This window comes from Seriola dumerili, unplaced genomic scaffold, assembly GCF_002260705.1.
Source record: "Seriola dumerili isolate Sdu_G_001 unplaced genomic scaffold, Sdu_1.0 BDQW01000814.1, whole genome shotgun sequence".
In the NCBI taxonomy this organism is placed as follows: Eukaryota; Metazoa; Chordata; class Actinopteri; order Carangiformes; family Carangidae; genus Seriola; species Seriola dumerili.
Genome location: NW_019175069.1, coordinates 352,285 through 377,308, shown reverse-complemented (window position 1 = coordinate 377,308; position 25,024 = coordinate 352,285). Strand labels below are relative to the sequence as shown.

Below are 25,024 nucleotides of genomic sequence, written 5' to 3'. Positions count from 1 at the left end.
TAGAGAGAGAAAGAGAGAGAGAGAGAGAAAGGGAGGGAAACTGACCAATCAGAGAACCCAAAGCCTTGGTCTGTCACTACCTATAAACTTCACTCTGTTATCCTGGTGAAGCTCTGGCTGTGCAGTTTGTGTTCTGGCTGAGTACAGAACATCATTCTTTCTACTGGAGTGTGAATTTTCAATAAAATGTTATGCCTGCATGTTTTTTTGTGTGTAGTATCTTATTTTAAACCTACTAACACTGCAGAAGTGTTTACCTCCCAGTACACTTTGAAAGGCACTTACCAGAGTACGCATTTCAATGTAAGGAATACTATTAGCACAGCAGCTTTGGATACCTTTACTTGGAGATGAAAAAGATAAAAATTAAACAATTTAGTGTTCACAAAGGTAATGATCATTGTAGGACTTTGGCATTATATTGCATTAGACTGAACAGCTGTTATTTGGTCTACTCGCTGTAAGGTTCCAAGTTTATTATATAATATTTGTTTGTAAGTATTTTCAGGGCATTTTTATGGCTTATTAGAGCTTTTGACTGTAGAGATATTGCAGGAAATGAAGGGAGAGAGAAAGGGAATGACATGCAACAAAAACCCCCAGCTGGAGTCAAACTAGGGACATTGCAGGTTTATGGTCACCACCATAAAGCCATGGGGCACCCTATTATATTATATTTATTTAAACAACTGCACAGACATCATTATGGACATATTGCTCATGACTGTACCTAGTTATTAGACTGCATGATCTGCTTTGTAATTAAAAAATTTTAAAAAAAATTTCTGTGTTGATAAAATGCCCATTTGTATGCATGATCATTTTATCATATGATGTAATCTTAACTTCCAGGGAAAAGTTTGTTGTCTCTATTAGTCTGCTTTTATCAAGAGTACAAGCTTTTTCTTTGGTCACAGGAACGATAAAGTTGAGATTCAAAATTTTGTTTTTTCATTTGAATGTGTATGTTCCCTGGATTCAGCACATGTGAAAATTAGCAATTTGGCTCTATTTGGATTTTGTTCTCTTTTTTTAAATTGCCAAATTAAATATTGATGTTTTGTATAATTGGATGTTTTAATGCTGCAGCCTTACAGCAGTTGGGTGTCAGAATACATCAGTAAAACTTTACTGATGAATCTGCATGGAAAATGAAACTAACTTTTACTTGTTCAAAGATTTTTTTTTTAAGTTTTGATCTTTTTTTCATCTTTGAACCTTTAATATGTGGCAGGGAAGCATAATAACTTTAAGCCCTGACTAAATCAGAGGTAAACGAGTTTTTTCACTTTTTGTGGAGGCGATGACTAATGACTTAGGAGTGAATTATTAGACTGTAAAAAAACAATACTACTTGGTCACGTAAGACAACAATAGGTTTAAACAACATATAGTTAATTTTTAATCATTTTGCTTTATATTGTATACTGCCATCTTGCACTTTGCCTCACACTACTCTCCATCTGTGAGAGATTAAAATACTCCCCCCAGGCTCACAATTAGGCAATCAGAGGGCTATCATTCCGCTCCAATAGGCTCACAAGGTCAGCGTCGTACCAGGAGAGGATACAGAGACGGCAGAGGGGGGACAGTCAGTCTGACTGATGTCATAAACAAGGGCTGTTGTCCACCAAATGCAACATCTAATCTTGTTTTTCACTAATGACGTCGTTTGATGTTTGTAAATGAAAACATGACATAATAGCGATATATCTGACACAGTCAAGTACCGGATGTCTCTATGAATCATAAATTCTCATTCTCACAATGTATTTCTTATCAGCTCCAACTATTCCACACCTGCTTCTCACTGATTAAAAAGAAAAATCCTGACTCACCCACAGGTGAAAGTGTTGCATTCATCATGGACGATCATATTTGACACATGATGTGCAGTCAGCACATGTTAGAGTACCCACACTCCCCCACTGAAGACACAGATGTAGTGATATCACCAGTCATTCCGACAAGCAGAGGTCACCTTGACTGTGGAGGTCATCTTAATACTTAAACACTCAAAGCCCTGCATTCAAAAATCTTACTTCAAAGTACAGAAGTATTAGCAGAAAAATGTACTTCAAGTATCAAAAATTACTCATTAGGCAGCAACAACCATTGTCAGTGTTATTGTATTATTACTATTGATGCGTTACTGTGTAAGCAGCCTCTTATGCTGTGACTGGTTGAAGTAAAGCTATAACTTTTACTTCTGTCTCTTAATATTATCATTTAGAGATTTTATGATATTTCAATAAGTTGGCTGAATAGTGGCAGGAAAATTATTCCGGACTTAGATAGAGAGAATGCAGTTGTGATACTCACACGTGGATACTCTTATAGTGCTTTGGGTATTGTGAAGGAAAATTAAATTGACTAATGCTGATACAGAATAGAATTCATTGTTATACATTTTATCTACCTGGTTTTGTTGCTACTCTCTGCTACTTCAGTCCCTTTGTTTCTTTTCTTTTAATGAAAAATTGTCAAAAAGCATCATTATTGAAATGCATTTGCCATAGCTATGTTTAATACAAACATACATCTCTTAAAATGAATTGTTTGACATATACATCATTTGATATACTTTAATTTTTACAGGGAATATTGTAGCAACAGGATACAACTAGTGACTTAGTGAAGTGACCGTCATGTGTTCACGTTTGCCCTCCCTACAGGCAATAACTCAAAGTTATTTGACTCTGCATGTGCGGTCATGTATGCGTGTGTGTGTGTGTGTGTGAGAGAGAGAGAGAGAGAGTGAGAGAGAGAGAGAGGGAGCTCACAGCAGGATGAACATCACATCTATTGATCAGGCTAATGTGGGGAGGAAAGGCTGCAGGCCACAGCAGTTGATCAATATACCTCTAATTACATGGTGCATACTCAGTGTGAGTAGAGTTTGTGTGTTGTGTGTGTGTGTGTGTGTGTGTGTGTGGTGTGTTTGTGTGTGTGCCACTAAAAGAGTGTGTGTAGGTGGTCCCCCCAAACTCACAGGGTTGCATATATAAATGCTGTCCCACTGAGGAATTGCTCACACACACAGGTCATAGCTTGCACACACATTTAACAGTTAGTTGTGAATCATTTCACACACACTCCAAGTAATCCCATTTTTTAACTTTAACCTCTTGTTTACCAGCTATTGTACTGATGGGACACGCGGCACCATGTGTGGATGAAGACAGTTGGTAAGTATCCTTGTATTTGTGCTTGCATGTGACGTTGGATCTGCTGAGAGACCGAAGTGTTTCGTCATGTGAATCTCACCTCTCCTCCTCTTGTCTTTGCTGTTCACTGTTTCCCATCATCCCCATGTTTCCTGAAGCAAATCGAGCCACTTATAGGTGATCTCAAATGCCAACAGGATCTTTGACTCTGTGTTACTGACCCCCCCCCCCCAAGGCCTTTCCTCTGTTGTATCTCCTGTGTTGAACGGGTTGTGCAGGTCGTTTCTGTTTCCAGAATATATCTGTCACTCCCTTCTTTTTTCTCACTGCATTGTTTCTCCTGTCTGCTACAGGCTTTTCAAGTCTGCTCAGGCTCCGACTTGCTGACTGGCTAGAGGCTGTGTGATATGTTTGATATTCGGTTGTTCTTGTGCTTTATGATGTCAACTAAATATCAGACATATTCCTACAGAGTCTGGCATTGACTTCTGATCCTTTTGCTGCACCACTGCAAAACAGACCAACATAGTCAGATGTCCAGGTAAATGGTTTTGAACAGTAAACTTTGTATAAATGGTTATGATTATATTGTAATATAATCTCTCATAAGAAAGTGTACACATACAGTGCATGTGTGGTAGGGCTTGGATTAGAGATACATTCAAAAAAAGAAAATATTAACAATGATGTATTCACACACACACACACACACATACACACACATACACACACACACACACACACACACACACACACACAACGACACCACTTTTTTTCACAACGGGATCTAAGCATGCAAGTATATCCTGCTCCATGAGCAAACAAGCATTGTTATTGGCACCATACAGGTTTGTGACATCATAAACCATAACACGGTCAAACCTGTTGATGGAGCGGGGAGAAGTCAGTTCTATCACTCCCTCTTTTTCATTCTTTCTACAGTTGTTTCATTCTACAGCTAAGTTCGACAAACCTGTTTTGCTTCTCATTCAATAGGAATGTGCAAATAATGACTTTTTCTGAATCCAGGAATAAAGCCTGATGGCATGTTAACATCTACAGTGATTCATTACTGTCTCCACATTCCTGAATCATGGCCCATTGCATCAGACATAGTGAGCTCCAACCTTCAGTTACTATTTTTATATCTTAATTAATTGATTTTACATAGAGGGAACATCCTTTTGAACTTTTGGCTAATGAAACTTCCTCCCTCCCAGTCATGATATTTTATTATGTAATAGTCTATTTTTAAATGAACTGTGATATAAGTTACATCTTAACATGCACAAGCCTCTGGGAGCACTGGCTGGAAAATGAATGGCAATCATGTGAGAAATAATTTGCTTTGTAATGTTATTGTGTAAGAATGCATGTTATGAAAATGCAGCCAACAAATGTGAATCACAGAATGACATACACTTTCTAATATGAATATCAGTATTCAGATGCCTCAGTATTCAAAAATGTATATACCATTTTTGGCACCAAAACTGTTCTGACATCAGTGAGGAAACTGGGTAGAAAGTTTCCTAAGGACTGAAACTACTGTGTCTCTGGGGACGAGGCCGTCTCAGACCAGCTGCAGGCCAACCATGGAAATCTGACAAGGATCCTCTATTTTGAGCTGTGCAATTAACGTAAAGAAAAAAAGCAATATAGAAATGTGTGATGTTTACTTTGAATCTTTGAATTCAATAAATAAAGGCCACAAGTTTTATTTTACTATGGAATTTGTGATAGACTAAACCAGGTTGGATTTTACAACAAAACCAGTGAATAACTGCCACAGGAATTATCTGTTACTTCAGTTTGTATGTTTCATTTCATACTTTTCAATTGTTGATGTTTGTTATTGATATGCTTGTCTGAATGGCTGGTTTATTTCTGGTTGTTCTTTTGTGTTTCAGTAAAAACTATATTTGTAATTTCTTTTTTTGTCACACGTTTCACTTATCATACTATATAAGCATTAAATATCAATATATTTATTAATAATTGTTCTAACTAGTTTCTTGCTTACTGTATGAGTTATAGATGGAGTAATGCATACATAAAAGTGAATTTACATTGAGTTATTGCAAACTGGGTAGACAGGTCAGGGTGGACAGTAGCCATCTGAGGCAATCTATTGAAATTGTGAATACATCTGAACAAGAGCATCGGAAAAACAATGTGTATGCTGCAGCACTAGAGGGCGTCTGGGTGTGTGACCCCGGGTGTGTGACTTGTAGTCACATCTGAGTATCAGTTTAAGGACTGATTTTAAACCTGATAGTTGTTTAATTTCAGATAAAAGTTATGTCCCTAGTTTGTTGTCATTGCAAATACGTCCAGTGTGAGCAAACATGAATTGTACATTCACTGACGATAGGTTAAGTTTTGAGCCTCTAGGCAGTCAAATCTCCGCAAAAGTGACAAACAAATTTGTGTGTGTGTTTGTGTGACATGCATGTTATCTGAGGACTCAAGATGGTTTATCCAAACAAACCCCAGCACAAAGAAAAGGAATCCCATCCTCCAACACTCACAAAAAGAAGAAAAAAAAACACTCACATAAAAAGCCCCCAAATATCACGTCTCCTCCCCTGCAGAGGAAAAAAACACACACAAAAAAGGATGTAAAAACACATCACGTCAAAGAGACTCCTAATAGGAAAATGAAAGTTCACTGAATCGTGTTAAACCGTATTTAAAATCTTGTAATTTGCATGATTGTTCATTAACAATATGACATGAAATTGAATTAAGCAACTGATGTGCATCAGGGAGTTAGATGACTAGTCGGTTGTAAGAGAAATACAATTATCAAAAACATCCTTAGCATCTCCATTTGAACACAGTAGAATGAATATCCAATTCTAACAACGAAAAACCATGTTGTCTTTTTAAGATATGCTTCAGAACATTATTTTCTTCGAATGCCACAGTAAAATACGTTTACATGCATCTGGATGCTGAGCTGGGGTCAAAGGTTCATATTTGTAAACACACATGCACCTCCTGTGCGTAACAATAGGCCTCTGGCTGGTTGTCCTGTAGATGGTGATAGTGGATTTAGTGATAGGGTCAAATGGCACCCTCTGAGACAAATGTTATCTGAAAGGGTGCACACTGTATACTCAGGGCAATTTCTGTGGAGCAGTACAAGAGGGCATGACAGACGTTTCAATAATAATGCTTGTGTGTGTTAGTATATTTGTGTGTGTGCAGATATAAAATAGCAATTAATGAGAGGGAGGGGGTGGACAAAAAGCAACGAAGAAAGTAGAAATGAGTGCGGCGATAAAGACGAGCTGGTGCAGTATAAATATCTGAGAGCACAGGGAGAAAGTGCGTCAGTTCAAGAGTGGCACTGGAGAGGAGGCACAGAGAGCCAGAGAGGGACAAGAGGGAACAGAGAAGAACAACAAGAGGGTGAATGCAGGCAAGAGACGCAGAAAGTGAAGCACTGACAGAAATACAGCAACAGAGGATTTCTATATAACATAGTGGAAAGTTCAAAGCAGGTAAGACACAACCTGGCTTTTCTCTCTACTCGTTATTATAGTTTCTATTTTAACATGTGCATTTATTCTGATTTTTTTTCAGAAATGGCAAACACAGCAGGAGGAGTACTCTTGGTTTTACTCTTGGTCCTGAGTGGCAGTGTGCCATGTTTTTCTGTGTATAACAGTGGGGAGTGCTTCTTCAATACCAAAGGTACATTGTGTGTGTGTGTGTGTGTGCTTGTAAATGTCTAGTACTAGAGAGTAAGTTGTGTAAGAACATTTACTGTACTTAAGTGTTATTTTGAGGTATGTATACTTATACTTTATGCTACTTTATACTTCTACTTTACCACATTTCAGGGAAGAATATTGTACTACTCACTTTGTTTATTTGGTGGCTCTAATTCCTGGTTTCTCTCCAGATTCAGATGTTTCATCCAAAACTTATAATGAGTTCATGGAATATGATGCACAGTATATTGAATAAATTACCCAACAACAAGTAGTTCAAACAGACTCCGCCTCGACCAGCTGCAAATTTACATCAATTTTTCCTGTTGGTTTTAAAGATGTTGTTTTTGTTTTATAATGTTGTTATCGATAATTTATTTATTTAGCTATTTATTTTTTGTTTTTTTTGGCTTCACATTGTTTTTAATCCTGTTTTGTAATGCACATTGGGCTGCATCTGTACAAATAAAGTTATTAATAATAATAATAATCATAATCATATATTTAAATGCTACTTTTGAATGCGGGACTTTTATTTGTAATGCAGTATATTTTACATTGTAGTATTTTTACGTCTATCCGGGTAAAGGATCTGGGTACTTCTTGCACCACTGTACATGTCACAGTAACTGATGTTTTGCATTTTCAGGGAGCTGTGAACACATGGGACACGTTTACGGGATAGGAGAGAGCTGGATCACCAGTGACTGCTACCAGTGTGTCTGCATGGAGCCTTTCGGAGTAGGATGCTGTGACCAGTGAGTTTGTTTTCACAACTTCAGTACAGTGAAAAAAGTATTCAACATATGTTCTGATCCAACTCTAATCTTCCCTACAGTGGATCTAAACCTGTGGACTATCCAGACTGGTGTGAGATCATTCGTAAACCTGATGACTCTTGCACTAGTGTTGCAGTGATGAGAGCCAATCATAAACTACCATGTCTCTGGGGACGAGGCCATCTCAGACCAGCTGCAGGCCAACCATGGAAATCTGACAATGATCCTCTATTTTGAATTAACGTAAAAATAAATAAATAAATAAAAACTAAAAAAAAAAAAAACAGCAATAAAGAAATGTGTGATGTTTAGTTTGAATTCAATAAATAAAGGCCACAAGTTTTATTTTATTATGAAATTTGAGAGAGACTTAACCAAACTGGATTTTACAACAAGATCTGTGAATACCATGGGAATTATGCTACTTCTGTTTGTATGTATCATTTCATACTTTTCAATTGTGTTGTTGATGTTTGTTGTTGATGAGCTTGTCTGAATGGCTGGTTTATTTCTGGTTGATGTTTTATGATTCAGTAAAAACTATAGGCCTATGTCCAATTTCTTGTTTTGTCACGTGTGACTTATCATTATACTATTTAAACATGAAATATCAATATATTTACTAATAAATGTTCTATCTAGTTTCTTGCCTGCTGTATGAGTTATAGATGGAGTAATGTCACACAAAAAAATGAATTCATACTGAATTATTAAGCTATGGGTCTGTTAAATTAATTATTGCAATGATATAGAAGACTCAGACTGTCTCTGTAATTCAGAACAGCACGACTTGAACTTAATTAAATGTACTAATTTTTTGAATATTCACAGAAGATCAAGGTCAGAATTGATATAGTTTCACTACAATCTTATAAATTCATGTTTCATATTTGACCACGCCTAGTTTTTACCAAATATGTGCCTTTATATTCATTGTGTATCAACACACTCCGAGGGAGGCATGTGAGTAGGCGCACTGGTGTATCTTTACAATGCATTGTCCTATATTTATTACGTGAAGGCTTTTACATGGCATCCACTTGAGAGCGTGGAAATGGAGATTTTTATGGCTCTTCTATGGTCGAAGGCATTTTTTTTTTTTACTCTTTGCTATTTGTTTTTTCTGTCAAGAAATGTACAATATTAGCCTACATAAATAACACACTGTCTATGAGGTGTAATTTGGGATAGGTTCACTGACGCTACGTGAATGAGAGGAATTAGACTTTTATTTTGAAAAGGCGGTAGCGTCGCAGTGTTTGAACGTCATTCGGTGGCGCGCTGTGAGTGTCCACCTTGTTGGTAGTTGTTAGTTAAATGCTATCTTCCTCCTGACTTGAAGCTGGTTATAATTGATTAAAACGTGCCAGATAGCAGTAAAATGTGGATACTGACACCCTTGCAGCCTGGAGGTAACTTTGACTTTCGTGGCTGACATTTATCCAGCTAGCTAACACAGCTAGCTTGTTAAAGTTTACCTCTTGATGGAGTCAACTGTTATTGTGTGCAGACGTTTGTGATTAAACTACAAAATGTCGAAAATGATCGGTTTGGTGTACATAAATAGTCTAGCTCTTTGGTTCACAGTTACTGAAATGTTTTGGATGGAGAGGCTGCCAATACCATTAGTAATGTGAAAATAGCCACTGAAGTTTTTTTTTAACTTAATGGCAATGATACATGTGCAGTTTGATGCTTCTAAACATGCGATTGGCTCAAGTATGGTTTAAAATCGGTCTCAAAACAAATTTAAATCTGCAGTATCTTTACAGAGAACAGTAAAACACCATATATTTACTTTGATTTACAATACTGTGTAACGGTTTTACGCACTAAAAGTAAGATGAGGATGCTTTCAAAAACAATACCATGAATAGTAAACTGCATAAAAAGTGCGGAAAATCTAAATAAAATCAATATTTGCTGTGACCACCCTTTACTTTTAAAGCAGCACTAGTTCTCCTCTGTACATTTACACACAGTTTTTCAGTTATGTTGTTCCAAGCATCTTAGAGAACTTGCCACATTTCTTTCTGTGGATTTAGGCTGTCTCAGCGTCCTCTGTCCCTTCATGTAAACCAAGACTATTTAAAAAAAACAAATACAAAAACAAAAAAAAACACACATTAACTTATCAGACTAAGTGTCTGAATTGTCATGTAAGAAGTTAACTTCATAATACCTCAAGTAAGCTTATTGTTTTTGATTCTGCATTGAACGGTCCATAACCTGCCCTCTGTCACCCACAGGTGAGACCCACTATCTCCTTGCCAGTAAAGAGTATGTGGTGGGACGCAAGAACTGTGACATCCTTCTTACCAATGACCAGTCCATCAGCAGGGCTCACGCTCACCTCACTGCTACTGACCAGGTGACAGAAAGATGGCAAATGAGGGGATGATATGGCCAGAAAGTTACCACATATTTAATTCTTGATGTGGACTGAGTATGCTGTGTTTAAACCACTGAAATATTCCAATGACACTGGAAATTTTAATCAGTAACACTGAACATATAGAAGACTGAATGTCTCTCTATCTGGAATTTAGGGGCATCGACCCTGATGAGACAACCCTGTTGATCAAGTTATACACTTAAATTTAATCCTTATGTAAAACGGTGCAACTGAGGGGAATGGGCAGAGGGTATGATCATTTTGGTTACAATGGATTCCAATTGTGACAACTTTTCATGGCAGAAAAAAACAAATTTAAAACATCCATAGAAATTGCACACAGCGCTGGACTGCCTCAAGCCAACTGTTCCATCAGTATTATTCACCCAACATCACATACAGCAACTTGAGCTTGGAAGTAATTTAATATTACCGCTTCCTGTCTTTGAATAGGATCATAGTCTCATGATGTAAAGGTTTTGATAAAATTTTCAGTGGCATATATTGTTGCTGAAGAACAAATTCCAATTAAGAGGTCACACAAAGTGAGATCTGACCCCAGTTACAATTAATTAAAAAAAATGTTTTCACTTTATGTCATCACAGATATGCATAAGTTAGTCTCATATTGGTGTGAATAGTTTGCAGATTTATCAGTATTTTCATTTGTCCATATTAACCCTTCTAATAATGTGCCAAGTAGATGAGTAATATGATTTAATTTGGAAAATATTAACCTGTGTAATGGCAGAAGGTGGTGCTGTTGCACCAGTATTGCATAAGTGAAAGTGGAAAACTACTGTGCTTAATAATAGTGGTCACTTACAAGTGTAAAATTGCTATTATGTTGTTATTTTAAAAAAACATGCAGCCTTTGCTGAGTAATACACATGCAAAGAGATAAATAGAAAATAGATAAATGCTGATATATGTCGTTGTTTTTGGGCACTTTCTAGCAAATGTAATCTTAAAATTCAAAAGTAAAGTTTAAAACCAATCATCTTTTTGATGGTAAAGTTCTCATTGTAAAGTTCTCATTTTTGTTTCATATGAAACCAATCACCAGCCATGATTATCTTAATACTCTGGATATATTTATTTGATGAAAATCCTTTCTGTTTTTCTGTTTGATTTCATCTGGATAAAAACATTCATAAACCTACTGTAACACAAGATCATGTAAAAGTTATTCTCTATCTGTTAATACTGAAATGAATTTACATTTCATTTTGTTTCACCACTGCAGTCCTGTCCATTTGTTGTTACGCTTAAGGTTTAATTGATTTTCTGATCTTGGGATACATTTCCATTTCCGGCATAATTTTAACGGAAGGGTTTCTCGTTAGCACATGAATAATTGAACAGAAAGATGTAAGATGGTTTGTTTGATGAATTAACAATTTCATGGGTTCGTCATGTACTTTGCTTTTAGACCCTGACTTTGAAAGACACCTCCAAGTATGGCACTTTTGTCAATGGCCAGCGAGTGACGGAGAACACAATAGTAAACTTGCAGTCAGGGGACAATGTAACATTTGGGGCATTTTACAGCAAATTCAGGTATGTATCAGAAAGAAGACCTGGTCTGTTGTGTTTTACATCATAGAACCATGATTTTGTTTTTTGAAATCACTGACTGGTGCCATCACTTAATTTTATTTCCCCAAAACTCATAAAATGGTCAGTACGACATATATTTAACACAAATTCATTCTAAAAAATATTGCATTACGTATTTCTGTCACTGTGTCTTTTTTGCGTCAGTGTGGACTATCAGAAGCCAGTGGTATGTTCGTCATGTGTGGACAACGATGGCAAGGCAACACTCTCTCAGGCCCTGCTGGCTTTGGGCGGAAAGCTGGTCAACACATGGACTCAGGACTGCACCCACCTGGCTATGCCTACTGTTAAAGTCACCATCAAGGTTAGAACCAGACTTTATATCCTCACTGGCACATGTTATGTGTCCGTCCCTGAGTTTGTGCTAACATGCTTGTGTGTTGCCCTAATTAGACTATTTCTGCTCTGCTGTGCTGCCGTCCCATCGTGAAGCCAGAGTACTTCTCAGAGCTCAACAACGCAATTCAGCAAAAATTGCCACCTCCTAAACCTGAGAGGTACAAAACAATCCATCCCCATGTATACACACCAGCTACACTGAACCAAACAGTATTTCATCTGTGCTGTTTATTGTTTTTAAGATTCATCCCTGAGATCGATGAGCCCAGCTTGAGTAAGGAGGACGTTAACCTTGGAGTGGTTGCGGTTCGCAAACAGCTTTTCACTGAAAAGACCTTCATATTCCTCAGTGCCAAACAGGTTTGTCGACTTCTTTCTTCATAATAACTTAATATTGCTTGTGATGCCGCTAAATAACCAGACATAAAATATCAGGATTGCTGGTGATCATTTAGAATTTGTCTGTACTTATCCTCCTCAATCAACGATAACAAAACACTTGAGAGTTGTAGAAATGAGCACTTGTTATTAGCTGTATAATTGCCCATGACCCTGCTTGTTTTTCAGCCATAAAAAAATGATGGGAAGTCACATGATCTTATGAGCTTCATGTTTATCAGCTGAATATCAGTTGCCAGGCAGTGGGCAGCCTGGGGATCCTTGGGGAGAGTCACTGCTCCAGTGGAGAGCTTGGTTTTTACAAGAGTTGCAACTCATGATTGTTTTCACTTTTATAGGATTTATTGATTATTTTCTACATTACTTTATGAATTGTTTTGTCTATAAAAAGTAAAAAATAATGACAAATGTCCAGGAGAAGCTACGAGACCTAAAAGTTTTAAATGAATATGTTTATTTATATAGTCTCATCAACAAGCAGAAAAATGTAAATGCTTATTTCATAACAAAATGAAGTAAGGCAGGTAAATACAGTGTTTGCCCTTCTCAAACTATAAACAAATCCATGGTATTTGATTTGAGTTGACTAAAATCACAAGCTCATTTAAATGTTGCAATTAAATTTAAAGAGTTTCAATAAAATAATGAATTAATTGATTAATCATTTCCACATTTATTGGTGTGCCTTTACTTCATGCTTGCGGCTGTAAAAATACTACAGCTATGAATCATACATGGGTGAAAACCTGAACCTCCAGATGAGGTCAGGTGCACCAGAGGGCATGTGCACATTATGAAACCTCGGCAGAGACAGCAGACTTTATATGTCCTGCCTCGCTTGACTTTCGGGACACAACAGTATGAAGTGAAGTCTGATGTCTTATGGACGTTTGAAAACATCTCTTATGTAAGATGACTTGCACAGATTCCTACAGTGTACATTAGTACAACGACAGTAAAGAATATTCCCTGGAACAATTGCTTTTATAATAACTAAAATATTTATGGATCACTGAAAGGCTTGGGCTTTCCGATAGACCAACAGTGGAAGAGAGGCTCTTCAACTAGCACGAAACTATAGGCACTCTCTCTGTCCCTCTCATCCTATTTGTAAATAAACATTTCTGCTCTTCTATGTTATTTGCAGCTGAAGCGTCTGAGTACAGCAGTGAGCTTTGGAAGAGGCAAAAGCCAGCTGCTGGAGGAGGGCTCGCTGCCCCGGGACCTGCTGGAGTCTCCACGGAGCTGTGTGGTCGATGTTTCAACAGGCAGCTCCCAAGCTCTGCTTTCTTCCTCTACCGCAGAGTGGGCAAACTCTGTGAAGAACATTGTTCAAAGGTTCGCACAAACTTGTGTTCTGCTATAGAGAATTCTATAGAAAAATCTATAGTGAGTGACTTGTGAATGCTTTAAAACTCTCTCCCCCTCTCTCTGGTATTTTTCCTTTTTTCACTAACACAGAAAAGGCCTTCGAGTCATAACAGAGTCTGAAATTGGTTTGGCTGCCATCTACGCTTCCTGTGACAAATACTGCAATCCATCCAGTCAAATGCCAGACTCAGGTGGGCGACCAGACAGACGGATTTCTTTATTTTTATTTTTGCTCTTGCGTTAACAGTTTTCTTTGATTTGTTTCTATCTTCATTTGTGTTTTAGAAGCAGTACCAAAAGTGAAACCCAGAATCCCAAGTGCTTCGCTGTCACAGAACGTGGCGGTGGATGAGACTGTGTTACCTGCCCCATCTCAAAACATCACTGCATATGCAGTGAACACAGAGCCATCAGAAAGGTAACGACACACTCGCACACACACATCATTCTCGTGAAAAAGTTGTCCATTCCAGAAAGCCAGTTTGATGTGTGTAATTTTAATGCCTTTGCCAGGTCAGAGCTATGTGAGGTGACAGGGTTCACAGCAGTAGGAGAAACTCCTGAGAGGAAGCAAATCGGTAACAAAAGTCAGTATCGTGGATCCAAAGTCACAGCTGAGAAGAGGTCCACTCAGTGCATCGTGGCTGATACAATGAGCTCATCGTTCAACACCGCTAATAGCACAAACTCACAGAGGAAGAAGCCTGAGTCCAAACTGACAGGTAGCTGCAAGAATGAATTGGAGATGATACACCAATACTTGTCCAGTGTTCTGTTTTCATTTTCTATTTAAAATCTTTGTGAAACTGATCAGATTATTCTGTGTGACATCACATGGAGTATCTGCATTTACACATGAGTTATCGTTAATAATTGTCATGATGAAAAATAGACAGTTTCTAGATCCTCTCCTTAATTGTTCAACAATATGTTTTGCCTGTAGTAAATTTTACATATATTATTACACATTGTGCTGTTACAAATTAATGTATAAACAGCATCGATTTGGAAGAAGTCTTAAACATGGATCGGTCACATGTGGCATATACCAGATCCTTTTAATGTGGCCAGTATTGGTAACTTAAAAAATATAGGTGTTTATTAATGAGCTTTAAAGGTTCTGGTAGGTAGATTTTGTTACCTTTAGACAGAGCCAAGCCCAGCTGTTTCCCCCTGCTCCAATTCTCCATGCTAAGCTAAGATAACCAGCTGCAGGTGTTGCAAACATATGAGAATGGTATCAACCTTCTCATCTACCTCTCTAAAAGCACCAAGCAGCAAGCATCTAAAGCAAATAAGCGTATCTCCGAAAATGTCAAACTATTCCTTTAATTCGCTCCTGATAAGAGCTGAAATGCTTCTAATGCTGTAAGAAATTTTCTTAAAAGTAAATGTTTTTGCAGTTTCAGGTGAAGGGAGTAGTGATATTAGGTCCCAGCCACCCACTTGTAGGACCAATGGTGGTGTGAAGACATTCTTTCAGAGGCAGTCTCCTCAGAAACCAAGACTCCCTGCACAAACTTCCCCACAGAAACAATCAACTCTGACCAGTTTCTTTCAGCCAGTCAACAAGAAAAGGTAAACATCTGCTCTTTAATAATGTGGACAACAACACCAGTGTTTTGCGTGTTTTAGCGTGCAGGTAACGCACTTTGATTAATGTTCAGTTAATGTAAAACCACTTAACAAATGAGAGTAAACATACCATTGACTGATTACAACAAAAACAGACATTATGTTTACTCCCTGCAAACCTGAACAGTTTAGAAATGTATGTTTAGATGCATGTATTTCATATCATAGTGAAATGAAGAGAAAGCAATGATACGATAGTATGTATTAGCTGTGGGCACATGCAAGGAACATTTCCAAAATTGTCTTGTCATTTTTGATTACTTACTCAATAAGATGACAATCTTAAATCAGTGATTTGTTTTACTTACTAGTGCTAACATACTTAAACAGCTGAAATATACTGTATCTCTAACATGCTTTGGGAGAAACTGTGCTGCACTGGCTGGAAGTCTCTTCTTAGCCATTTCTTTGTTTCATCCTTCCTTCAAGGCCTTTGGACGATGAGTTCTCCACCATTATGTCAGAGCCAAAGCGGCCTGTACTGGCATCATCCATCAGCAGAATACAGTCACCAGGCACCTCAGTCGCATCTAATGAAACATACTCACGTTCTAACAGACTCGCTGCAGCCACATCCCAGACTCCAGTGGGATCAGGAGTAGATCTGTTCGCAGGACGGTCAGAGGCTCCGCTACATGGGGTCTCCCACACTGCGCAGGAGGAGCCACAGAGTAGAAAGAGGAAAGAGATGGAAGAAGAGATACAGTTAGCGGAACTGGAGTCTATTATGTCTGAAGATATGGATTTCTTTGATGAGCAACCCTCAAGCAAACAAGGCCTGCAAGCACAGTTAACGAAAAGTTCAACTGAGCAGAAACAGGGTTTAAATACGGTGGAGCCTTCGTCTTCAAGCAAGAGGCAACGCCTCCATGTAGAAGACCGTGAAACCAACCAGAGGCTACTGGTGGGCCTGGAAAAAGAGTCAGGTTCCCAGAAGAACCACGGCCAAAAATCTGAACAGCATATTATCTCCATCAAGACAGAGAAGCTTCATCCCTCAGAATACATGACAACTAATCATGAGTCCAGCAAACCTCCTCATATGTCATCTGCCAGCACAAGTAAAAAAAACATACTGCCTTTTGAAGATGATGAGGTGTCTTTCATTGAGGTGAGGAAAGAAGATTTACTCTCAGTTCATCAGTGTTCTTTTCATCATCGAGTTATCTGGAGAAAGGAAATGAAAACTTCAGCTGTCTCCATACAAACAACTGCTTACTGCTCATTTTTCACCCTTTGTATTCCTGTAGGACTTAGATCTACTCAAGGCAGATATTTGCGAGCCTGAGGAAGAGACTAAGACCCCACTGAAAGCAGTTTTGATCAAACAAGAGGTCCAAGTAAGTCGTGTGAAAAAGCTCTTATTGTTGCACTTTTGTCTCTCTTCCTTCCTTTGAATAAGCTTCACTTTTCTAGCTATACCCAGATGCTGTATTTTCTAGTTTTATATATTTGTCAACATAAACCATCTCAGTTTTTTATGAAGCTTAACGCTCTGGACAGATGGGAAGTGCTGGACGCATTAAAGTGAATAAAGACACTTATTTGTTAAAGGGCAGATCAGAAAGGTTTGATGAAACTCCAGCTTGTCATCTGTATTTTAGAGTTGACTGGCAAGATATATTTGTTTTGCCTTTTCTTTGATGTTTCCTGTCTGTCCAGCTCTTAAGAGACTATTCAAACTAGATAAACAGTGATGGAGGTTGGCGCGGGCTGTGGGATTCAGATGAGGCTGCCTAAACGAGCGTGTTGGGCCAGCCACAGTAGTTCAGCCTAAACGGACACAATGTAGATATGAGGCCAGGTCATGCCACTGAGTATCTGCGCTTTGCTGTGGTAAGTGTAGGATATAGAGAATCATGTTGCCCACCCTGGTGCCCAGTGGATTTATCGTGGCACAGCCTGCTGCCCACTGCAGGGCTTGATGACATGTTAAAACATCAGTTAATATGAATATTAGGTTTCCATAGGCACGGTTTTTTGCGCTTTGATAATTGACAGCCCAACTGATAAATTGAAAATTGAACTGAATTAGTTATAAGAAATATCAGTATCGAAATGTTTAAGATATGTATTTAATTTAGAAACAATCTCCCTGTTACAGTGCTGACAAGTTTATTTTTAAACTATAAAATGTCCCACTCAGTACATACTGTATCTGAGTGACAGTTTTTGCCTTTTTCTTTTAGCCAAGTCTAGAGGTCCTTATCCAAAATGTTTATTGATGTGAAATATTTATCTATAAAATGTTGACACAGCATTGTAAACCGTCCAACCAGCTGCCTGAACACCATGTCATTGTTTAGATCACTTTCATGGTGTTTCCTCTGATATTCTACAACATTGATCTATGCTACAAAGAATATTAACTGTCCATCTGACAAAAGCTGAATTCCTGATGTGCTGTTCTGCAGGAGTCCAAGATTGATGAAGACCTTCCTAAGAAGTTGGTGTTAGTGGAATTTCGATCTCTCACTGTGACCGCACCTCCCAAAACCAAACCAAAGCAGATGCCAGGCAACGGCTACGCAAAGAACTACAAATGTTTCCGCAAGGTCAGATTACGACGCACCCTCGACAAGCCTCAGTTGAAGACCACAAAGCACAAAAACAAAATTTCAACAAAATTTGCCCCATATACAGGATCATTGTCTTTCTTTTTCTTTGTTTTGTTTTTATGTGTTTGAATTTCCTTGTGTGCCTGTTTTCAGAGCCGAGTGCCGGGTGCAGAGGGCTCACCCCACTTCATTGGACGGTCTGATCTGCTGGTTCACAACAAGGGCAAGAACTCTGATCTGGATGAATGGCTGAAAGATGCGGCTGAGGTAATTCTTGTAGCTCTCAGTCTGTCTTATCTGTCTGTCTCTGCCTAAGCTCTCCATTCATGATTTGAGCCTGTGTTTACTTCAGGAGGAGCGACAGAGCAGACGGGACGAGACTGTAGGAGATGACCTCTTCAGGTGAGAAAGAGATTCTCATTTTCTGTCAGAAGGTGTGAGGTAACTTTATTATTCCCCTTCACAGCTTCCTTCCTTTATATTAAAGTTAAATTAGTATATTTTATTTTCTCTCAGACATTGAAATTTGGGTAAATAACACCTTTAATTTTGTATTAGAACTCACTCTGTCCCTCCCTGAGGATGTATGATAGTCAAAATAGAGATTCAACAAAGTCTGTACAGCCTCAGTCATTATAATCAGGTGCAGACAACATAATTAACTGAGAATTATGGACATGGGGCCTTTGTAGCTTCAGTTTAACCAATCGGGACGTAGTAATTCTTCCGTCACAGCGGTTACCAAGGAAACAGGTGATGTAAGCTGCCGCTGCTGCTGTCGCCACTGCTATGTTTTCTTTGACTAAGCAGAAAAGAGTCTGAGATTGATTGTGTGTGTGTGTGTGTCCGTCCATATGTGTGTGTGCGTGTGTGTGTCAAGGCTGAGCTGTTTGATCACTGAGTCATGCTCAGTCAGTCATGCGTAGCCAGGGAACAGACCCTGCCTCTAAGAAAACAATCCGTTTAGACCTACCAAAAAAATACCGAAGTTTCCAGACGTGGTTTATAGGAAGCCTGTTTGCTTTAACCTGTTCAAACACTGTCCATGTTTTATAGCGCTTAATTTGGGCTGGTTTTATTGTTTGTTCAAAATGCCTCTAAGGACATTGAGGAATGATCCATGAGGAATGTTAAAAGCCCATCCTGTCATGGACCAACCTTTGAGATAAACTCTTTTTGTGTGTGCCTGTGTTTAGGTACAACCCCACCAAACTAACCAAGAGAAGATGAAATGCCTTCATCTTGAAGTCCTCCAGTGGGAATTCATTGCAGAGACACAGGAAGTATGTCAAACCCCATCAACCCAATATGAGAAGGACTCCAGAATTAACTTCATATATAATCTGTATCAGCATTTTAACTATAATGTTGACAGATACAACATAAAGTTAATGCTTCATATACGCTAAAATAATCAGAAATGTTTCCCAATGTCAGTTTTCTGTTCTTCCTGTTCTATCTAAGAATATCTTTATATAACTGATTAAACTACTGACAGCAAGCAATGTAACAAAACAGTCTCATGTTCAGAGATTTTTCTCAGTTTTTATTTGTCAATAATAAAAAATACGGCATACAAAACATTAAAAACTCTTCAATTGTACAAGAGAGCATTAAAGCTCTACATGCTGAAAGCAGCTTCTCCTTTGTTTTGAAGTTAAGACCAAATGTGTTCCCTGGTTTTAGCTGAACTAGAAACTTGAGGTGGATTCAAGTGTTACAGTGTCTTAAAACGATCTCCGATGAGCCAACCCTTCAGGCACTTTTACAGATCTGAAACTGTTCAGATAAGTAGTCGTCATGCCAAACATCTGTTGGCCTGTCTGTGTAGATAGTTGAAATCCACATGTCCCTTCATATTCACAACAAGTGCTATGTACAAGTTGAGTGTTAACTCAGCGTTAAGCGTAAATTGTGCAGTAATAAAAGTCATGAGCAGCAGAGTGGCCAAAAGACATTTGGAGACTGGCCTTGAAACACAGTTGCTTCCTCTAAATTTCAACAGGATTATTTTTGCTTACTACTTGACTACGTACTTGCAAGTTGCTTTCTTGGATGGGTACCAAATAAACCTGTCAGTGCTTTATTAAGCAACCAGATTTTCTCTCTGAGTTGGTAGCAGTGGACAGGTGTGTCCGACCTGAAAGTAACAAGGTCATGTTTTTAATCTTTCCTTAAGTAAATTCAAAATAATAAGAGTTAACGCCACTTTTGAGTCACTCAGTCTCCTCTGCAGTCCTGTTTTTAACGTACTGGTTAAAACTCTTATCACGTCCGTCCTTATAGCACTTTTCTTTCTTCTGCTCAAAGCAGCTGCTGCTAGGCAGTCGTTCATGCCTACATGCATATATTTAATGTTTATATCAAAACAATATTCAAAAGTCAGTGAAAAAAAGCATCAAGGAATAATTCTTTGATTGAAAATCAGTATTTAACACAAGTAACAAGATTTCCATTAGTTAACTCTTATATGATTACCAAAACTTAAACAGTAATGTGTTAAACTACCTTGTTAGTGGAAAAAGCAATGTGACTACATACATTATTTAGTAATGTTTCACCACTAACACTGACTCTGTCTACTATATTGTATGAAGGGGGCAAAAGAAGAATTTCCCTACACAACGATCAAAGTGTCACATCACAATAAACAAACCTTGAGCTGTGCTTGAGTGGCACACAAAAAAAAAGATTCATATGGCAACACACTCTTGCAGACAGCGTTTAAATGACTGAAAGGAAGCAATCTGTAGCAGAAATTTAAAATATATTGCTACTGTCATTGCTCATAACCTCTCTAAACTGTTATTTGGCACTTAACAAAACAGTAGTCGTTTACAGTAAAGGTGTATCAAAAAATGGTCGAAGAATTTATAGATACACACATACAGTGTGGGGTGATATGGAAATAAAAATAGTTCAACAAGTCAGCATGAATTGGAAAATTACCTGTGAGCTTGCCTTGTTGGTGTGTCTCAGAAACAGTTATGGAAGAAATCTGACTTGGTAATTGCTTTGTAGAGTAATATAAACAAAGTTGCGTATAATGTTTCACATTATTAAGAAAAATCAATTATATGACTCCAGTCACAGATGTTCAGCAACAAAAACTGATATGTTAATCCACTTTTGCACATAGGGCATATGAATAGGTTCAAGATGGAGTTTAGATGTTAGTCTTCAAAGGCATAGCCAAAAAATTGTGTAATGTAATTAAAAAATACAAAGTGGATGCTAAGATTTGGTTTACTAAAAATAAAAAAAATAAACCGTTTTGATAGTATGATTTAAAAAATGGGTATTTTGTGAATGTGCTTTTCCTTTTCTGCCTTTTTTAAAACCCCTTCTCTCTGTGTGTATATGTATATATATGTGTATATATATATACATATATATGGATTCCATTAGATGCAGATGAACTGGCGCTGACTGTTCAAAGTGACAAGAAAATTTGCACTAAGTGTTATAATTGTGGCATCAAGATAAATAAATTGACAGCAAAATGACAGCAAGAATTGTTTTACTTTTTCACTATATTCTAATCATAATGTAATTAGCAATTATTTTTTAAAGGCTAAAGTTAAAGGACCACACTGGTGTTTCTTGTTTTATCCAATTTTCTACAAATCACATTAAACCACTCTCAGTAAACACATCGTCCATCTTTAGTTTAAAGAATGGGTTAATTTGGTGAGATATCAGAATGCCAAATGTCAGAGGCATTCATAGTTTTTATGGAAAATCAATTCCATAAGAAAAAAATACAAAAAATGATTATTGTGGATTTATTTTCTTGCGCTATGATGATGCTATTGTTCTGAATGCAAATCTAAACAAATCTAAAAACTGCTGTTCACTGGAGTGGATTTTCATATAGAGGTAAATAAAAAAAGAAGAGAAATGTAAAACACCAGAATGACCCTTTAATGACCACGACCTTAGCGAAAACACTTAAGTCCAAACTTGCTGCCCCTAGTAAAACTAGCAATAGGTGCCCAAGAATACATTCAAATCTGCAAGTTAAATTATTTGCATAGAAAGCCTTTCAGTAGCGGTAAAATCAAAGCAACAGGATTTATTAGACTTTTCTAATTCTTTTTAGGTATATGGCTCCGACTAACTACAATAGCAGCTAAAAGAAGAATCTCTGAAGTTAAAACTAAGAACCCCCCCCCCCCAAAAAAAACATGGTAGGCTCAGAATAATCAGGAACATTAAGCCACTGTGTAGCCATGAACTTGTCAGTTCACACGTTCTGGGACAAATCATCTCATCTTGCAAACAGTCACCACTCATGGTTATGTTGTGTAGAGTTCAGATCTAAGCAGGACCACAGATTGCTCTGTGGATTGCTCAGAAGCTATGCTTTATGTTGCATGAAGAATTAGAGTAGTTGCCTCTACTTTTTAGTTTTCTGTCTCCTAAAGTTTAGAAAAACAAGACTTCAACTGTGATACAACAGAAAGTAAAGTAAGTTAGTGAATGGACTGAAAGACACATGATGAACAAATAAATAACCCTGATGAAAATAAGGTCCCATTCAGTTGTGAGGTTACAGTTTGACTAGAAAACATTGGCACACGGTAGCTTAGACTTCTGGGGACTTCTTAAGAAGTCAGACAAGACTCTTAAAAGCTGTCTTTTGTTTCTTTAGAAACTAATTAGTGTACATCCACTGTCTTTTTGGTCTCAAAAAGTTGTATAAATGCCTAAACTTTGATGAGAAAACACTGCATTAATGATTAAAACATATTAAAACTGTCCCCTCTTTACATTAGTTGGTAAAAGCGCTCAAAATCTGCCCTACAACCAATGTGTACTGCTCTTTTTTCCACCATATTCTCAAATGAAGTCATTCCCTCCATTGCTGATGAGCTTCCCTTTCTTCTTGAGTCTCTTTAGCAGACAGGAGGCGATGCCTAAAGCGCCACCCTTCAAAAAGCGAACAAAGTTGTCTCCCACCAGCGGGCCCATGGCAAACAGACCTGGCTCCTTGGTACACTCAAAAGTGTAGGGGTGGATGTCAATGGGGTTCTTCTTGCAGGAGATGGGTTTTGTTGGATCCTGACTCAGGTACTGGCCCTGCCCCTTCAAGAAAAATAAGTTCGGGTTGGTCCCGATAAGCACCAGGACCATGGAGATCTTGAACGCCTTGAGGGAGTTTTTCCCCTGCAGCAAACACTTCATGTCAGACTGGAAGGACACCACGCAGTGTTCGGGGAAACTGGTGTAGTCCGGAAACAGGCTGACATTGGCATTACCAGCCATGTTACCTGAGGCAAGTTGGGGCTTTGGGCACATCTTGGCACATACCGAAGAGGCAATGCTAACTGCCTGTGGTCTGTTAGTAGCAGAGGAGGGAGCCACATTTGTGTAGGCATGAGAGCACATCATGTTGTAAACTTTGTGGTACTCTGGGTACAGGGTCTTGGGCAGCTGTTTGAAGATGAGATCTGGGTCGTCTACGCTCTTACGAAAGGCATGCAGCACTCTAATGTTGCTGTTGCAAGCGCACAGAACTGCATCTGCAGCACTTAAACCAGCACCTACAATTAAAACCGGATCAGAGTTTATATCCAGCTTTCTCCGGCTTACAGCGAGGCCAAGGTCTGAGATACTGTGGAATACAAATGGTAGGTCCTCCCCCTCTACACCTAATCGAATCGGTGAATCGGACGCACCGGTGGCGAGAACTATATTCTCAGCAAACAGAGAGAATGGGACGTGAGTGTCGTTCTGCACCTGCTGGTATCCCCTGACTTCCCAGAGAGCCCCCCCACCTCCATTGTTTACACCCTCAACTCCATTTCCCTCAAAGCCCTCATTCCCACCATCTCCCACCCCTTGATCAGTATGCCCATTTTCCAGACCTTCTCCCTCGTGCCCCCGACAGAGTTTCTGGACGGAGGTCACGTAGGTGTTGTCAACAAAATTCTTTTGCAGGCCCTTTAGCTTCACATAGTTACGGTAATAGGATGAGATCTCCTCTGGAGTGGCTCTGTCACTCGTTACATCCCTAGAGAGAGGAGAGAGATGATGTGGAACATGGTAGCACAGTTAATCATTGGTTTGAGCCATGTCTTTGTCGTCAACCTTGTCCCATGTCTTTACCTGCGTTTCCCATTGGCCAAGTCTCTGTAGTTGACGCCGGGAAGCTCCATCCAGATGCCAAGACTAATAGTCAGCATTGAGCCTTCCATTGCCTGAGGAGGGAAAAGAGGGGTGGAAGAAATATCAGTGTCAAAAAAGGACCAAAACAAAAGGATTGACAGAAATTTGGATAGTATAAGAGTGTAGAAGACTAAACCTTGAAGCTTACATGCCAAGCACCTCCAGGTGTTGCCCTCCCCAGCACCAGATGTGGGATGTGTTGCTGCTTGTCCCTCCTCCACTGAAGGACAGGGGGGAACTCGTAGCCAAAATCAGCATTGGGGTGCAGCAGTGTGTCAAAAAGCACAGCCACTGGATTCCTTGATCTCCCCTCAAGACCTTCACTCAAATATTCCAGATCCTGTAGGAAAATATCCCTTTCATGACATACATGAGTATGTGAACATGGCCATGTTTACACATGCAAGCAATTTGTAGAAGGTTTTACCTGTTCAGTGATGGGTAGGTGCTTGGTCTCCTGCAGCTTCCTGTACAGTATTGGGTTTGGGTGGACAGTTGCCGTATCTAGGTAGGGCTTGTATCCGCTCAGCAGGTAGGACAGACAAATACCTGATGGCCCGTTGCCTGAAAAAAAGACCCAGGTTTCGGAAATGGTGGATTAGCATCACATCGGGAAACACAGCATTATGTGATACGAGAAAGAGCGAGAAAAGATCTAAATTGTGGACCACGGGCCTAGTCACAGTGTGTAACCATTAAAGCTCAGGAGGTTAACGGCAAAGTTTACCTATGATGACCACGGGAACAGTAGATGGGTGGTCTTGTGGCAGAGTGGTCTCTTCCAGAAGAGGCATGGCTGCAGCCTGGGCCAGAGCCAGCACTAAGGAAGAACAAAACAATAGAGATATGAAGAAAGTTCCAGACGTTT

General features: G+C 38.8%; 3 protein-coding genes across 3 annotated transcripts; 2 read left to right on the top strand and 1 right to left on the bottom strand.

Moving 5' to 3' along the window:
- The first annotated feature begins 6,576 nt into the window (after positions 1-6,576).
- On the top strand, positions 6,577-7,905 carry msmp (microseminoprotein, prostate associated). Its single transcript, XM_022766222.1, has 4 exons — positions 6,577-6,676; positions 6,759-6,869; positions 7,539-7,647; positions 7,728-7,905. The coding sequence occupies exons 2-4, from the start codon at positions 6,761-6,763 to the stop codon at positions 7,903-7,905; spliced, it is 396 nt and encodes a 131-aa protein (XP_022621943.1). The 5' UTR covers positions 6,577-6,676; positions 6,759-6,760.
- A 1,033-nt stretch (positions 7,906-8,938) lies between these two features.
- Positions 8,939-21,204, top strand: nbn (nibrin). Its single transcript, XM_022766153.1, has 17 exons — positions 8,939-9,080; positions 9,918-10,039; positions 11,496-11,623; positions 11,828-11,987; positions 12,077-12,180; positions 12,265-12,382; positions 13,569-13,759; positions 13,883-13,983; positions 14,078-14,210; positions 14,306-14,514; positions 15,196-15,370; positions 15,857-16,538; positions 16,678-16,767; positions 17,842-17,982; positions 18,139-18,252; positions 18,338-18,387; positions 19,182-21,204. Exons 1-17 carry the CDS (start codon positions 9,050-9,052, stop codon positions 19,213-19,215), a joined length of 2,583 nt encoding a protein of 860 aa, XP_022621874.1. The 5' UTR covers positions 8,939-9,049; the 3' UTR covers positions 19,216-21,204.
- A 1,623-nt stretch (positions 21,205-22,827) lies between these two features.
- On the bottom strand, positions 22,828-24,955 carry osgin2 (oxidative stress induced growth inhibitor family member 2). Its single transcript, XM_022766221.1, has 5 exons — positions 24,884-24,955; positions 24,584-24,720; positions 24,305-24,496; positions 24,097-24,188; positions 22,828-24,001 (listed from the first exon to the last, which is right to left on the bottom strand). Exons 1-5 carry the CDS (start codon positions 24,948-24,950, stop codon positions 22,828-22,830), a joined length of 1,662 nt encoding a protein of 553 aa, XP_022621942.1. The 5' UTR covers positions 24,951-24,955.
- Between the last annotated feature and the right edge of the window lie 69 nt (positions 24,956-25,024).

Bases quoted from the DNA above. Each gene is read 5' to 3' on its own strand.
- osgin2 (XM_022766221.1), bottom strand. From the start codon at position 24,950: ATGCCTCTTCTGGAAGAGACCACTCTGCCACAAGACCACCCATCTACT. The intron at 24,721-24,883 runs GTAAACTTTGCC...TCTTTTTTTCAG, and splicing joins TGTTCCCGTGGTCATCATAG to GCAACGGGCCATCAGGTATT. The intron at 24,002-24,096 runs GTAAAGACATGG...TCCTCTCTCTAG, and splicing joins TTGGCCAATGGGAAACGCAG to GGATGTAACGAGTGACAGAG.
- nbn (XM_022766153.1), top strand. From the start codon at position 9,050: ATGTGGATACTGACACCCTTGCAGCCTGGAG. The intron at 11,988-12,076 runs GTTAGAACCAGA...TGCCCTAATTAG, and splicing joins CTGTTAAAGTCACCATCAAG to ACTATTTCTGCTCTGCTGTG. The intron at 14,211-14,305 runs GTAACGACACAC...TGCCTTTGCCAG, and splicing joins AACACAGAGCCATCAGAAAG to GTCAGAGCTATGTGAGGTGA.
- msmp (XM_022766222.1), top strand. From the start codon at position 6,761: ATGGCAAACACAGCAGGAGGAGTACTCTTGGTTTTACTCTTGGTCCTG. The intron at 6,870-7,538 runs GTACATTGTGTG...TTGCATTTTCAG, and splicing joins GTGCTTCTTCAATACCAAAG to GGAGCTGTGAACACATGGGA. The intron at 7,648-7,727 runs GTGAGTTTGTTT...TCTTCCCTACAG, and splicing joins GGAGTAGGATGCTGTGACCA to TGGATCTAAACCTGTGGACT.